The sequence below is a fragment of the Neomonachus schauinslandi genome, chromosome 1 (genome assembly GCF_002201575.2).
Source record: "Neomonachus schauinslandi chromosome 1, ASM220157v2, whole genome shotgun sequence".
Taxonomy (NCBI): domain Eukaryota; kingdom Metazoa; phylum Chordata; class Mammalia; order Carnivora; family Phocidae; genus Neomonachus; species Neomonachus schauinslandi.
Window position 1 is genome coordinate 103233091 of NC_058403.1, and position 17085 is coordinate 103250175.

Consider the following 17085-nt stretch of genomic DNA (forward strand, 5'->3'; position numbering starts at 1 on the left):
CGGGTGCTGCAGTCTATAAAGGTCAGCCTCCTGGGACACCGTGACCAATGATTTTAGGGGGAATATGGAGGGAACTGGCTGCATAAAATGCATCCTAATTATAAGGTGACTTTTCAGTTCTTAAATGATTTGAAGAAGAGAGTGATGCAATCTTAATTTGCGTAAAATCATCTAATTTGAAAGTTTATTTACTGTGGCTACTGTAGTATAAATACAAAAGGTACGTACACTATGGCTTAGCAGGTCCACTGTTAGGAAATCTATGCAGCCGTTCAAAAAGAATGAGGCGCACAGATGTACAGCTTCAGAAAGTTATCCAAGGCATAATATCAGGGGAAAAAGTTAACTGCAGACCAATCTGTTTCCATGGTCTGGAAAGAGAGCCCATATGTCAGTATCTCTACAGAGATGTATTTGTTTAAACACAGGGCAGGGCTGGGAAGGACTGTTAATAATGACCACCTGGCAGGGAGAGGCAGGGCAGCAGCCTAACAAAAACTGGTTGCATATGGATGACTTGACTTTCCTGATTTTGTTTTTTTTTAATTAATGAAATAAAAACCTCGTCACAAAAATGTTGAAGATATCACTTAAGAAAAAGGTTAATTCTTGATACAACTTCCATTACGTTATTCTTTTTTTTATTTTATTTTTTTTTAAATTTTATTATGTTATGTTAGTCACCATACATCATTGGTTTTTGATGTGGTGATCCACGATCCATTGTTTTCGTATAACACCCAGTGCTCCATGCAGTACGTGCCCTCCTTAATACCCATCACCGGGCTAACCAATCCCCCCTCCCCCCTCCCCTCTAAAACCCTCAGTTTGTTTCTCAGGTCCATAGTCTCTCATGGTTCATTTCTCCCTCCAATTCCACCCCCCCATTTTTCCCTTCCTTCTCCTAATGTCCTCCATGCTGTTCCTTATGTTCCACAAATAAGTGAAACCATATGATAATTGACTTTCTCTGCTTGACTTATTTCACTTAGCATAATCTCCTCCAGTCCCATCCATGTTGATGTAAAAGTTGGGTATTCATCCTTTCTGATGGCTGAGTAATATTCCATTGTATATATGGACCACATCTTCTTTATCCATTCATCTGTTGAAGGGCATCTCGGCTCTTTCCACAGTTTGGCTATTGTGGACATTGCTGCTATGAACATTGGGGTGCATATGGCCCTTCTTTTCACTACGTCTGTGTCTTTGGGGTAAATACCCAGTAGTGCAATTGCTGGGTCATAGGGTAGCTCTATTTTTAAATTTTTGAGGCACCTCCACACTGTTTTCCAAAGTGGCTGTACCAACTTGCATTCCCACCAACAGTGTAAGAGGGTTCCCCTTTCTCCACAACCTCTTCAACATCTGTTGTTTCTCTCCCTGTCCATTTTTGCCATTCTAACTGGTGTAAGGTGGTATCTCAGTGTGGTTTTGATTTGAATTTCCCTGATGGCTAATGATGATGAACATTTTTTCATGTGTCTGTTAGCCATTTGTATGTCTTCTTCGGAGAAGTGTCTGCTCATGTCTTCTGCCCACTTTTTGACTTGATTATTTGTTTTTTGGGTGTTGAGTTTGAGAAGTTCTTTATAGATCTTGGATACCAGCCCTTTATCTGTAGTGTCATTTGTAAATATCTTCTCCCATTCTGCGGGTTGCCTCTCGTTATTCTTTTATCAGGCTGATGTTGCCTGTATTTATACAAGGCTAGCAAATGAGCACATTTAATAAATTCTATGTGACCATTTGCTAGCTGGCATATTTAAATTATATAATTTATAGAGAACATATACATGAAGATTGAGTACACTCTGAAGTATTGAGAAACAGAACTAGTTTAATAAAATAGTGGCCATTCACATTTAATATACACATTGCACATTTGAACTAGAATCCAGTATTTAAATCTCCCAGTGACATTTAAACATTAGATTGATATTTTAACTCCCCAAGTAAAAACGCATTTTATTTTATTATTATTTTTTAATGAAAGGCCATTTTTTTTTAAAGATTTTATTTATTTGACAGAGAGAGAGAGAGACAGAGAGACAGAGAGACAGAGAGCAAGCACAAGCAGGGGGAAATGGCAGGCAGGGGAGAAGCAGGCTCCCTGCTGAGCAAGGAGCCTGTTGTGGGGCTCGATCCCAGAACCCTGGGATCATGACCTGAGCCAAAGGCAGCCGCTTAACCAACTGAGCCACCCAGGCACCCCTAAAAACACATTTTAATGTTATGCTGTCTTTGCTGGCAAAAGGACAGAAATTTTTATCATAAATTGTGAGAATTTTAAGGTAGCTTTTAAAAAAATAAGAGAAAAAGCATATTTTAATAACTGTTCCAAAGCTGTTTAAGGTCTGTTTAAATGCCTTTTTAAAAAAATTTTATTTTATTATGTTATGTTAATCACCATACATCATTAGTTTTTGATGGTGTTCCATGATTCATTGTTTGCGTGTAACACCCAGTGCTCCATTCAGTACATGCCCTCCTTAATACTTTAATACCAGGCTAACCCATCCCCCCACCCCCGCTTAAATGCCTTTCAAAGGGATTTAGAAATTAATCGAACAACATCTCTTGGGAATTACATTGCACAGTTATTATAGCAAGATGAGAATACTTAGAGATTGGAATTTCAACTTAAGGACAACAAATAAAAATGGAGTCTCTGGTATTTTCTAAGCTATGGTGAATGCTAACATATTCGTTACCCTCTTATTAATTATAAAGAAGGGAAGTTAAAAGTCTCTGAGCATCTTTTTCTGAAAGCAGCCCACAGGACCTCTGAAACACAAGCGTGGTTGTAGGAACAGTGTTAATGTGAATAGGTATTCGCCTTCAAGTGTTTCCGGTGGAACAGCTGTTAAGTAACACAGGACTTGGGGTGCTGATTATGCTCTATGGCAGGTCCACAAATTTTAATGAAATATTTTAAACATGCAGAAAACTATATTTATGGGAGATGATCATTTTGGATGACTTTCCATTTTCACCTCACGTACTGAGATTGCAGCAGATTCAAATACCAGCATTTTGAAAAGAGTATTTTTTTCAAACTATTAATAGTATGAGTTTTCTTCTCCAGGCCAACTAGACGTACTATAGCTGAAAGAGAAGACAGAGAAGCTACAATGGTGCTAAATAAATAATCCAGTTACGGGATTTGTTTAAAAAATCTAGGAATTTTTCACAGTAGTCATTCATTCATCGTGCTGGTATTTGGAAAACATTTATTTCTCATTTATGTTTTCAATTCCATTTTAATTTATGGCATAATTCTTGCGGAACATTCACAGGTAGATAGACTGTAGTTATGGAGTTTACATAAGACATGGGATTTTAGCGGTTCATTTTTAAAAAGATTATGAAGGGAGCCTCCACTCTATTAACATTTTTTACACTGTGGGATTTCAGCCCACGTATCAAGTTACAAGATGCTAAGAGAGGGTCAGTTCAGTTCATCATTCTGTCTGAGAGCTGTAGCAGGATCATTTTGCCATTCCTTCTCAAGATCTAAAAATAAAATGGTACACTATTGAGTTTATAGTGGTGTATTACTATACTGGTAGCCTTTACTTCTTGAACACTGGCCTCTAGCTTGCAAGGACAGCAATCATAGGAGCCAGCGGACCCTTAATGACCACATCCACACCATTTGAAATATTATTTAAGCAATACAAAAAAATTACACCAGAAAGTCTGGTCTAGTGTAGAACTAGTAAGATCCTTGCTTAAACTCTACCCCACTGTTGTAGCCCCAAACGCAACAGAAAGGCACTATGTACTCCGTACTTACCCATGACATTTATTTAGGATAGATTTTTTTTTATTGTGGTAAAATACACATAGCAATTACCATCTTAACCATTTTTATGTCTACAGTTCAGTGTTATTAAATACATTCACAGTGTTGTGAAACCATCACCACCATCCAATCCCATAACTCTTTTCACCTTATGAAACTGAAACTCTTTACCCATTAAACAATAACCCCCTATTTCCCCCTCCCCCAGCCTGCGCAACTACCATTATGCCTTCTGTCTTTGTGAGTTTAACTACTCTGAGTAACTCATATAAGTGGAATCATAATAGTTTGTATCTTTTTGTGATTGGGTTATTTCACTTAACATAATGTCCTCAAGGCTCATCCATGTTGTAGCGTATTGCAGAATTTCCTTCCTCCTTTTTTAGTTAACATACGGTGTTATATTAGTTTCAGGTGTACAATATAGTGATTTAGCAATTCCATACATCACCTAGTGCTCATCAAAAGTGCACTCCTTAATCCGCATCACCTGTTTAACCCATCCCCCCCACCCCTCCGCTCTGGTAACCATCAGTTTATTCTCTATAGTTAAGAGTTTCTTGGTTTGTCTCTTTCTCTTTTTTTAATCTTTGCTCATCTGTTCTGTTTTTTAAATTCCACATAGGAGTGAGATCATATGGTATTTGTCTTCTTTTTTTTTTTTTTTAAAGACTTTATTTATTTGACAGAGAGAGACACAGCAAGAGAGGAAACACAAGCAGGGGGAGGGGGAGAGGGAGAAGCAGGCTTCCCGCCAAGCAGGGAGCCCGATGCAGGGCTCAATCCGAGGACCCTGGGATCATGACCTGAGCCGAAGGCAGACGCTTAACGACTGAGCCACCCAGGCGCCCCGGTATTTTTCTTTCTCTGATTGACTTATTTTGTTTAGAATTTCCTTCCTCTTTAAGGCTGAATAATATTCCATTGTATGTATACACATTTTACTTATCCATTCATCCATCCATGGACACTTGAGTTGCTTCCATGTTTTAGCTATTGTGAATAATGCTTTTATGAACATGGGTGTGCAAGCATCTCTTTGAGACTGTACTTACAATTCTTTTGGTATACACATAGACACCTATTTATTTTTTTATACTGGCTCCAAATAGCTTAAGTAATTTAAATAACCAGACTGTTAAATAGACTGCTCATTCAACATGGGCAAATTCATTCTTCTTTCATTGGAAAATATTTATTGAGAGCTTTCTTTGTGGTCAAGAATGGGCTAGATCCTGGGGGTACAATGATAGCAAAAATAACTTGGAAATACAGATGATAAGAGTATTTTCTTTGATTTAGGAAAAAAACCCCACCAGTTAAATATATTGACCAATGTCCATCCCTGTAATAAAAGGTGAAGATGATTAGAGAATTCACAAAGTGTTCTTTCTTACCTTTATTTTTACTCCTGTTCTGTGGTAAAGACTCAAGTATTTTCTTGTGAAGATGACGTGCTTTTTCATTATTCCATGACGGAGTTCCAAGGAGTCAGGCTTACATTTAAAGGATGGCATTTAAACACTTTCTAAATAATTCAAGTACTGTATCAATTGAGTAACGCTCAAGAGCTGGTTTAAAATTCCTCTGTAGGGGGGCCTGGGTGGTACAGTTGGTTAAGCATCTGACTCTTGGTTTTGGCTCAGGGTCGAGATCTCAGGGTCGTGATCTCAGGGTCTTTGTGCTCAGAGCAAAGTCTGCTTAAGACTCTCTCTCCCTCTCCCTCTGCCACTCCCCCCTGCTCTCTCTCTAAAATAAATAATTCTTAAAAAAAAAAAAATTCCTTCTGTAATACTCAACAATGAATTGGGATAGGGAAAAGGGGGAAGGAAGGAGTAACATGGGGACAAGAATTCCAGACCAATTCATCCATAGTTCAGTGATCAAAAATGTTACCTGTCTTGTTTCATTTCCAGCTTTTGTTACTATCTTATTTGTTCACTTTCAGATTTTCACTGGATGCCCAAACGAAAGGAAAAATTTGGGGTAGGATCTAACCACAGACAGGTGGACTGTATCTTTTAGTTCCAAAATGATGCTTTCTATCACAGTACCCAGTGGAAAAACAAAGAGGGCCGGGGAGCGCCCAGGGATCCACAAAGCTGTGCAAGGCCTTACTGGCAGGTGCAATACTTTCTCAGAGGTCCTGAAAGTCTCCTTTGAGTTACCTTTGCATGTCTCGGCTCACGTCATCTTCGTGGTGATACAAGACTGTTGATGCCTGTGGCCAAATGAAGGCTTGGCTTATTCATCCAATTTTCCACCAAAAGGAAGAAATGGTCAGAGAAGGCCAAAGGGTAACCAGGAACCTCAAATTTTGCCTGAACTTTTCATAAGATTGAGAGGCAGGGCTACTTGGGTCTTTCACAAGAGGGATTCTTCTCTGGATTAGAACTGTGATAGTTCCCAACCTTCTAGGGCAACTATTAGGAAAATGGAGGAGGATGGCTGTGAGTCTTTGTGGCTCCAGGAGCCATCTTATCCTTCAATTCTTCATCAGTTGTGATTTCTTCCATGAAGTCTTCCATAATTTTCTAACTTGGAGTAATTTCTCTTTTCACTGCAACAATATCCTCTCCTCTGCCACTAAGTATTGTATTTCTTATGTTATATACATGTCTGGGCTTTATAACTAAGCCTCTTGGAGGCAGGATCCCCACTAGATTCACCTGTGTATACCCAACTGCACTTACGGTGCCCAGCCCAATCTTAAAAAAAAAAAAAAAAAAGAGATTAATGAGTAAGTAGGTAAATTTGAAGAAGACCTGAGATCCTTCAAGTAAGTAGAAGATATAGGTCATTAACTGCAGAGAAAATAGGGTTTCCTGTGTTCCTGGCAGGGAGGGAGATCAGGGAAAGCTGGGGACAAAGCTGGGATGGAATCCACTGGCCATGGCATTTCAAGAGCATACATAACGAGTACACTGATGTTGGGGTGCAGCTTTTCAAACCACTACCCGTGCAACTATTTGTTCCATATTTCATTAAGATGGCTAGCATGCTAAAATGTTATCTTGGCATAAACGGAATACTTTTTCTATGAAGGGCATTCTTTTATGTTATTTTGCTGAAAAATCAAAGAAGGCAGGTCCACTCTTAGCATTTTCATTTTACAGGTGAGGATGCTGAAGTGAAGAAGGTTGAATGACTTAATGTTCTTATTCCATTTTCCCTAAGAATGTAGTCAGAAATGAAAACCCAACTTATATTACGAGCACTCATTATTTTGTATGAAGTCAACATTTCAATAAACACCAAGGTCTCATGTAAGTCCAAATTGTTATCATTAGTCAAGTGACATTAAAGGGATTGTTGTGTTTTACAGACTCATTATATTAGGATATTAAAGAAGGCCAGCATGCATCACCTAGCTTGAGTATGGTGATATATTTGATAGTATTCTCTGAAGTCTTTCTCATTAAATTTGATTTGGCTTGTGTGGTAATATTGTAGTCTTCAACAGGAATGTAGGCAAATGAAGTTAATAATACATTAAAATGAATCATAGTGGAAGTCAGGAAGGAGGGGAATAGTTATTGAGTTCCTGCAGGGACTAAAGTTTAGTTAATTAAAAAAATAACTTGATTCTCCATCTCTGTAAAAAACTTAGCTTTAAAATACAAGTCAACTGTAATTTAAACTTCTGTATTTGGGCTACTTGCCACAAAGGAACATGGGTGTTAAATATAATTAACATAGATCACAATATTTTCACTAGTTATAGGTAAGGAGGATCAGGCATACTGGAAAAAAATGCCTACTCCAGGTTCTCTGGAGAATAACTAGTGGCCCAAATGACAACCCATATTCTTGTAAAATACACTTTCCAAAAGAGTGAGAGTCCTTTTACTGTTTACAAGTTATGCAAAGAATGAAATACAAAATATTTCTCTTTTTTAGTCACTAAAAATGTGTGTATCTATATTAATGATCACATAAACCTGAGTTTATGCTGGGCACTTTTACTTGCAGCTAAAAAAGAAGAGAAAAGATAAGAAAAGAAAAGAAAAGACCACTAGCACCTACTTAGAATGTGAACCATGTTCATATGAAAACAAGTATTTTGTCATCAGTCTATTTTCCATACCTTTTGCAACTGGAATCTTTATATTTAAAAAATTTTTATTTATTTTTTTAAAGATTTTATTTATTTATTTGACAGAGAGAGAGAGAGAGAGAGAGAGGGAGAACATAAGTAGGGGGAGCAGGAGAGGGAGAAGCAGACTCCCCACTGAGCAAGGAGCCCAATGTGGGGCTCAATCCCAGGACCCCGGGATCATGACCTGAGCTGAAGGCAGATGCTTAACTGACTAAGCCAAGCGTCCCTATTTTTAAAAAATTTTTAACAGAAATTAGAATTTTAGTAGTTCCAGAAATATAACAAAGATGGCTTTAAACTGTCATATATATTGGTAATCTCCTAAAAACTTTTCAGGTTTATCTTGTATTCCAAGGCACAGTCTTCATAGAGACCAAATTAGAGTGAGACCAGACAACAGAACAAAAGAGAAGGGAAATATTCATGTCAGCTGTTGAAAACTAGTTTTGTAAGGCAAGGCCTAGAAATCTTTATCTCTGGCATGTTTAGTATGGAATGCATACTTGATTTTCATTCAGCTACTAGAGAAAGGTATTCTGCAACGACAGATAGCTTTATCAAAATTACAATTAGCTGGCTTCCTCTGTAGGGAATAGCAGTTGGGTAAGTAAGACTGAAGTGAGAGCTCTTACCAGCTTTCTCAGAAATGATTTCCCCATCATGGGTATTTGGTCAACTGATGAGGTCTACCATGAACATACGGTTTCTAGAGGAATGAGCTGGGATCTGCTAACATTTTTAAAAGGAACACTTAGTAAATGCTGATCTCTATGCAATAAATTGTCAATTTATTTAATTTTCAAGAAACGTTTTTCAAAAAATATTTTTTTCCTCTAGGATTAACATGCTCATTCTACTTAGATTGTTTACAGTGCTTTTTATTCTGCCTAAATTTTTACAATAAGGTGAAATAAAAGATTCAAAAATGGTTTCATAATACATGGAAGATGAAATCTCACATGGATAGCATATAGTTTGATTCTTACATATGCATGATTAATCAAAATTGTACCCTTAAACGACGACTTGATATTTTTCCAGTTTTACTCAAACACTACTGTGTACCATTTATTTTACCACTGATATTTTTAGGATTAACTTTATTAACAGTATGATATTTTCATGCATTAAATTTTACACTAGTTTTAATATTCACAATGTTTGATTAAGTTCAAATCAACAAATATTCAAGCCTACATGAGAAATGAATGAAATATTACCTTTTCACATAATCAGCTAACCGCTTTTTAATAGTAAAAAGTTAATATTGGGATTTAAAAACCTACATTTCCAATGTTACTGTTAATTCAACCATATATATATTACTTAGGCCACAGGACTGCCCATTAACCTTTCTTGTCGGAGAGCAATTAATCTCTTGAACCACTTTTCCTCAGCATCAGCTTTCTCAATAAATAACTGAAATAAGAAAAAGAAAAAGGAAAAATGTTATTGTTTGCCAATAACTTGGATTTGACGTTATATAACATAAATTACCTTTACAGAATACATCTTTCAGCACAAGATTTGGATACTGTTTAACTTTTGGTGACTTCTCAACTGAAGATAATCTATTTGGAATTAATAATGTTTAGAAAGTCTTGGAGAAAAAGTGTAATAGCAACATTGTTTGTTAACAATTTTACGCCGTGTTTTGTAAGTTTATTTCCTATGCTTTTTCTCAGAGACACAGCGGAATGACACGACTTCAGAGGAGATAGTACAATACGATGTCCGTGACAGGCTCAGTTCAATGAACCAATGAGAGCTGAGGCAGAAGTAGATCTTTTAGTGCCAGATTTAAAAAACCAACCAACCTCTTCTTTTTGCCTATTTTTGTTAAGCATAGGAAGACTACTTCTAAAAGTCAGACAACACGATTTGGATCATACCAGATTCAAATCCATGTAACTGCTCTAAGGGATGGGGGTCAGCTGCCTATTTCTAGCAAATAGGAATATATGAATCCATTTCCTCCAACAGTCTTTTTGTCATCAGCACAAAATGACAATAGTTTGAATTCATTTCAGTCAAGTAGACTTCAGTGGACATTCTTCAGATCTAAGGATCTTACATTCGGATGGGCCAGAGAATTGTCATCTTGGTACTTGATGGCAGTGGGGATGCTGCTGGGGTCTATTTCTTTTTCACTACTGGGAGGGTCAGGAACTACTGTTGCTGGTCCCGATGTCGCAGCTGCATGCTTCACCTCACCAGGCTCCACGGACTGAAACATGATACATAAATGTTTTATTAATTAGATCACAATATATAATTAAAATTCTGCCTTAACAATATTTTTTATTTGGAATAGCAATTGTTCATTTAGTCTCCTTTGAGATAATACTAATCATAAAAAGACCCTGGGTGATGAGTAAGAAACAATTCTGAAAACAAGCAAAAAAATACAAAAACATGGAGAAATGTTGATTGTTTTTTTTTTTTTTTATGATCAGCATGTTTGTCTTGAGAAATTGGGACTTAGGTGTCTATACTATAGAAAAACATATTTCATAAATCTAAATTCTATTAGTCAAAACAAGCAACAAATCTCCAGCATTCATTTGGTCTCTTTAGAGATGAAAAGCAAATTCAAAGGTTTTGTTTTTGCTTTTTATTTATTTTTATTATTATTATTATTTCTAAATATTTATTTGAGAGAGAGAGAGCATGAGAGAGAGAGAGCACAAGCAGGGCGGAGGGGTAGTGGGAGAGGGAGAAGCAGACTCCCCGCTGAGCAGGGAGCCCGATGCGGGGCTCGATCCCAGGACCCCAGGATCATGACCTGAGCTGAAGGCAGACGCTTAACTGACTGAGCCACCCAGGCACCCTGTTTTTGCTTTTTAAATAACAGCCTCAATGAGATATAATTCACATATCACAATTCATATAGCTTTTAGCATATCCACAGAATTTTGCGACCAACACCACAAGCAACCTCAGAACATTTTCATCCTCCTCCCACAAAACCCCATACCCATTAGCAGTCACTGCTCCCCATTTCTCCCAGCCTCCCCATCCCTATGCATATCATCTATTTTGTCACTATGGATTTGCTTATTCTGGACACTTCATACAAAAGATCATACATTATGTAGTTTCTTGTTGTTGTGGGTTTGTTTTGTTTTCTGTGACTGGCTTCTTTCATTGAGCATGCTTTCAAGGTTCTTCCATGAAAGGCTGAAGCATGTATCAGTATGTCATTCGATTTTATTGCTGAATGATAATATTCCATCACGGAATACTAAGTGCCAGGCGCTGGGCTCAGGGCTGCGGACGCGAGGACCGATAAATCATTGCTGCTGCCTGGAAGAAGCCAGTCGTGCTGTGCTCTCTTGGGCTAATTCCCATACTTCCCTGTCTGGGAAAGGAAAAGGCCAGGGAAGTGGCTAATCAGCAGCAAGGCTGCAGGAATGACATGAAATGGACTAGATGAGAAGCTGAAATCGGAAATTAAAATAAAAAAACCCAAGATGACTGGGAGATTAATTCCACTACTCGGCCTTTTTTCTACACCTACTGGTTCTATATGTGTACTTTTTGAACCTCCATTTTCTTTTAATGTAGCTACTTCTGAACATCTACTTCTCTGAGTGAAGGGTAAAACAGATGTCACTGGGAAAAACATCTAGAAAATGAAATCTACCCAAATTAGTTAATCCTTTCTTAGAATGATTTATCTTAGAACTGGATATCCATCTTCAGTATTTATTGAGTGCTACTAGCTGCTAAGCACTGGGAACACAAGGGAGAGTAAAATAGGTATGTTCCCTGTACCAAGCGGAGATCACATGCTGCTAATGGAACCGACAGATAACTTACAAATCGGTATCAAAATAAAGACATAATCACACATCGTAACAAGGGACATAGAGATACTTAAAAAAATAACTGTTAAATCTGGCAGTTTTCTTCTTGTATTTTGAAGCCAATACTCCCCCCACCTCCACCCCCAGGTGTCAAACCTTTCTATATTTCCAACATACCAGGCCTAGAAGGCCTACAGCCCTGTATGATATTATACTGACCCTTTACAAAACGGAGGACGTAGATCAGTAAAGCCCAACATTCTGCCTAGGGAAAGGGGGGAAGTATGCTAATCTAATGACGTCCAGACATCATTTTTTGGTAGTCTGTGCTGCATGCACAGAACAGAAGAGCATGTCATTCTGCCTGTCTTAGCCATGCTTTGATAGGGCTCAGCTAGGAGACTGGCAGTATTGAACTGCCTTGAAGAACTGTGGAGTGTTGTTATTCCAGTTGCCAAAGATGTGGATCGCACATATTCAGGTGGCAGAGATAACATTCTATTATAAAAGTGAACTGGTCTCATTCTGTTTATACCTACAGTACATTAACATTTTCTTGGAGAAGTGCTTATGTACATTTCAGGTAAAGTTTTCAGAGATTAGGATCAGAGCATGGAAGTTATTTAAGTGGATAACTAAAAAATATATGACAGGAATCATCAATTGCTTCTTTATTTTTTATTTTTTTTAAAGATCTTATTTATTTATCTGACAGAGAGAGAGACAGCGAGAGCAGGAACACAAGCAGGGGGAGTGGGAGAGGGAGAAGCAGGCTTCTTGCCGAGCAGGGAGCCCGATGTGGGGCTCGATCCCAGGACTCTGGGATCGTGACCTGAGCCGAAGGCAGACGCTTAACGACTGAGCCACCCAGGCGCCCTGCTTCTTTATTTAAGTGAGGAAAACCGTTGGAGAAATTTTGACTATAAAAAACCCCACAACATGGCCACTATCAAGTATCTGGCTTTGAGTAGCACTGCCACCTGGTGGTTCAGTTTGGAAAACTTGTTTTAAAATGTACTTCAAGTAAAAGAGTAAGTTAGACCCTGCTGCTTTAGGGTTATTTATCCTCTTTCTGAACATAGGGGGGTGTCTGCCAGCTACAACTATTTTAGGGTTGAATAACTGGCAATAAGCTTATTTGGGACAGAAGTTTGGAAACAAACTGCATCTTGGTTCTTGAAGATGATATAGCAGGAACTACCAATTATCTACTCACACAAGAGAGAGATGATTGCAGAGAGTTAACCTGTTAAATCTATATGTGTTGACGGAGACACATGTCTAGCATGTTATTGGAAATAGCCACTTTCTGGTAACAGCTCCTTAGCTTAATTAGTGGAATTCACACAGCTAAAGAAAGACTCTATCAACTGAAGGGGTGGTTAGTATAGAGAAGCCTTTTTCAAAGATATAAAATTTATGCCAATGTGTGTAGAACTGTCCAGAAGAGAAAGATGTTGAAACCTGGGTCATGAGTAATTCAGTCCTCAAGAGAGTTAGTCTTTGCTGTGCATCAGGGATAGCTCCTATCTCCCCATGATCTGGGTGAAATGGTCCTCAAGATAATTTACCTCCTTTTGCTAAGTAATCTCCTGATAAATAATTCAGCTTCTTGGGCATCCTGAATCGCTACCTTATATTGCAGACACAGACATTTTAGAAACTGGAAAGGGATACCGTTTTCTAAACTAATAAATTGGCCTTCTGTTTTATATTACAGTTGAGTGTAAATTTATTCACTGTTGGCCCATCACTGCTTTTCTGATCATTTTGAAATGCAGTGACTATAAAAGTCCAGTGTTAGATGGCTAATACTTTAGACTGTTGTACATTCACCAAGGTAAATGCCATCTTCTTTTTTTTTTTTTTTTAAGCATACTCCCCTGTTAGTGAATGCTTTCTTTATACTTCAATAGGGAACGTGCACTGAGTTCACAATTATGAGAGACATTGGATGAGTAAAAACAAACATGGGCTCTGGAGTTGAATAAATTTTGTGGGGATGCTCTTGTCATTTATTAGCACTTTGACCATGGGTAATAAAATTTGCTGAGCCTCAGCTTGCTTAGTTTTAAAAAAAGGTTACTGGGATTTTAGATAACTTACATATGCTAAATGTCTAGTATTATTGGTAGCTATTATTATTTTAGTCACTTCAAGTTATTTAAATATAAAAAACAAAATGGGGCTATGTTACAACATTGTTTTACAACATTTGCTTCATGCTTTAATGTTTCCAAATGCTGGGCTGAAACAAATTGGCTCAAAGCTGCTGTTGTACACCAAGCCAGTAAGCTACTACATAAAGCTGTAAAGTACTTTTTAAATTATTTGCTTAGGAATACAATAGGTCACCAAGTTTCCAATGAGAATTGTAGGGTCTATAAACCATAAAAAATTACATAAAACAATCTGTGACCCAACCAAAATGAGAATCCTTGCATCTCCAATTCCTTTTAAGGAAGCCAGAGACAAATGCAGCCCTGAGCATTCAGGAAGAGGAAGAGGTGGAGCAGAAGCAGGGAGAGGAAGAATAATAACAGCTTTTATTTCCTGAGTGTCAGGTGCTTGGCTAACTATTTTATGTAAAGTATCTTGCTCATCCTTATAAAAACTTCTGCCAGGGGTATTACCTCCCTTTTAAGATAAGAGAGCCATGGGGTTATCATGTGGTTTAAGGACACATAGCCAGTAAATGGCAGAATCAGACCTGACCCTGCATCTGTCTGACCCTACATATCATGCTTTTGACCACTGCTTCCTAACTGCTAAACCTAAGATTTATTGTTATTTGGTTTTAATTTTAGAGGAAAGAAATAAAAATGTTGGTAAAATATTTTAATTACATACATTTTTAAGTGGCTCAACTCACAGTGCTGGATTAATATTTCTAGGTTGCTTTTGCTTCTCCCTCATACTTACCCAATCTAGAACTAGCCAGCTCAAGGCCTTCCAGAATTGATCTTATTTCTTTGTGTGAATTATTGTTAAGGGCCACCTCTTTTAAAAGACACCTGAAACAGTAGATGGGCTTTTCTTGCACAGATTCATGAACATTCCTTATGAAATTGAGAGGCCCCTGTTTCATCTTTTTTTAAAAAAGATTGATTTATTTATTTTAGAGAGAGCGAGAGCATGTGTTGCGGGGGAGGGGCAGAGGGAAAGGGAGAGAGAGAATCTCAAGTAGACTCCCCACTGAGTGTAGAGCCTCCCGTGGGGCTCAATCTCATGACCCTGAGATCATGACCTGAACTGAAATCAAGAGTCAGATGCTTAACCAACTGAGCCACCCGGGTGCCCCTAGAGGCCCCTATTTCATCTTAATCCTCTCTATCCCTAATGGTGGCATCTGAATTAGAAGTGCAAGAAAAGCTATATTGAAGGTGAGTGAAAATTCCAACTTGGCATTGAACACTGAAACAACAGAAACTAGTTATTAAAATAATTAATAATGATGGTCCCTTTGATCAGAGATATAGGTGAAATTCCTTTATATTGGTCCCATGGAAAGCCATTTAAATATACAGGCTTTTATTAGAGATTTAGGAAGAAGACTTTTTTCTCTTGGATTTAGTCAGTTAGCTTAAGATTAATAACCTTCAGAGGTTAAGGGGAAATAATCTTTCAAAACTTTTCTAGGGGATACAATGAGGTGAAAACATTACTAATTCTGGAATTGAAATATACAGATATTTTATATTTATACCTTTCAAAAAACTTTTAAGGTAAAACCAGATCTAAAGATTTTCTGTTTTCTCAGCAAGAGGTCTGCCTTACTGGTGAGCATGGAAACTTGGGGAATAGTAAAAAATGTAAATGGGGTAAGGTGTTGATACTTAAGACAGACTGAGCACCGGGGTGCCTGGGTGGCTCAGTCATTAAGCATCTGCCTTCGGCTCAGGTCATGATCTCAGGGTCCTGGGATCGAGCCCCACATCGGGCTCCCTGCTCGGCGGGAAGCCTGCTTCTCCCTCTCCCACTCCCCCTGCTTTTGTTCCCTCTCTCACTGTGTCTCTCTCTGTCAAATAAATACATCTTAAAAAAAAAAAAAAAAAAGACAGACTGAGCACCTACAGTAGAAGTTTTTAAGCACTATGCTTAGTTTACAGAATGTACTTAGATATAGAATAATTTAGGTGCTAGAGTCTGTTATTTAAAAATAAGCATTTATGGGATCAAGAACCATGTTAGATATTTGATACTCATTATATTTACTCCTCAACAACTCCAAAAAGTAGGTATTATTGGTTCTATTTTATGGATTTGGAAATTGAGGGATGAAGAAGTTGAGAAGCTTGCTAAAGACCATAAATCATGGCAGGAAGTGTGAGAGTTAAGATTCAAACTCAGATCTCTTTGAGCCCAAAGCCCCATCCTCCTTCCTCTTTATCAGGTACACTTCTGATCAATTTCCTTGCTCGTTGCTGGTTTTGCTAGTTATTGGAGGAGCTGCCAGTATTTCGGAGGAAAAACAATGGAATTAAAAATAAGTTTATTATTATTATTATTTTTAAAAATTTTTTAAAGGATTTTATTTATTTGAGAGAGAGAGATCACGAGCAGGGGGGGAAGGGCAGAGGGAGAAGCAGACTCCCCACTGAGCAGGGAGCCTGATCCCAGGGGCTCGATCCCAGGACCCTGGGACCATGACCTGAGCCGAAGGCAGACGCTTAACTGACTGAGCCACCCAGGCACCCAAAAATAAGTTTATTATTAATAATTAGTATCAAAAGGGAAAAAGTTGTTTAGAGGAAAACCTGGTATATTAACTAGAGAGGAATAAGTATTTCCACAGAAAGAAAATGCTGTTTATCTTGAGTCCAGTGAGAGCTGGGAAGTCAGGGTGAACCTCAGAAAACAAATATTAGGAAAGTAAATTTAAAAGTAAATTACAATTCTTTGGGGACATATGAATGACCTTTTAATATGCAAGATATTCAAGAGTAAGATAGTAAATAAAATGAGCAACTATACTTATGGATGTCCATTTTACAGTTCCACCATTTTTTAGGAGTTGTGGTGGCAAACTTTTACAAAAAGTTCAAATGAAATCAGCAAATGAAGGCAGGGACCACGGGTTAACCAGGGATGGCTGGTGCTGCACACTCAGGCATCAGCACATGCTCGAGTCACTTCTCCAGGAAGATTTAAAAAGTATATGGTAACTGAAAAGATGTTCATGTCACAAGCAACAAAAGAAATGCTAATAGGAAGACAAAAGGTCAATTTTTGCCTGACTACCTAGCAGGTAAGTAAATGTGAAAAAGGACTTGGTGTTAACCATGGTGTGAGAGGCAGATCTCTCCTTGGACTTGTGGGCAGAATCTGGATTGGGACGTTAGTGGAGGATGACTTTGGGAACATGTGTA

General features: G+C 38.0%; 1 protein-coding gene across 1 annotated transcript in view; it reads right to left on the reverse strand.

Moving 5' to 3' along the window:
- Positions 1-8681: 8681 nt before the first annotated feature.
- Positions 8682-17085, reverse strand: part of RSRC1 (arginine and serine rich coiled-coil 1) — a 411838-nt gene continuing 403434 nt past the window's right edge. Inside the window, exons 9-10 of the mRNA XM_044915060.1 lie at positions 9982-10134; positions 8682-9326 (exon numbers count right to left, since the gene is read on the reverse strand). Coding sequence (XP_044770995.1) covers positions 9234-9326; positions 9982-10134 — 246 coding nt within the window. The 3' untranslated portion in view covers positions 8682-9233. The remainder of the gene's footprint in view (positions 9327-9981; positions 10135-17085) is intronic.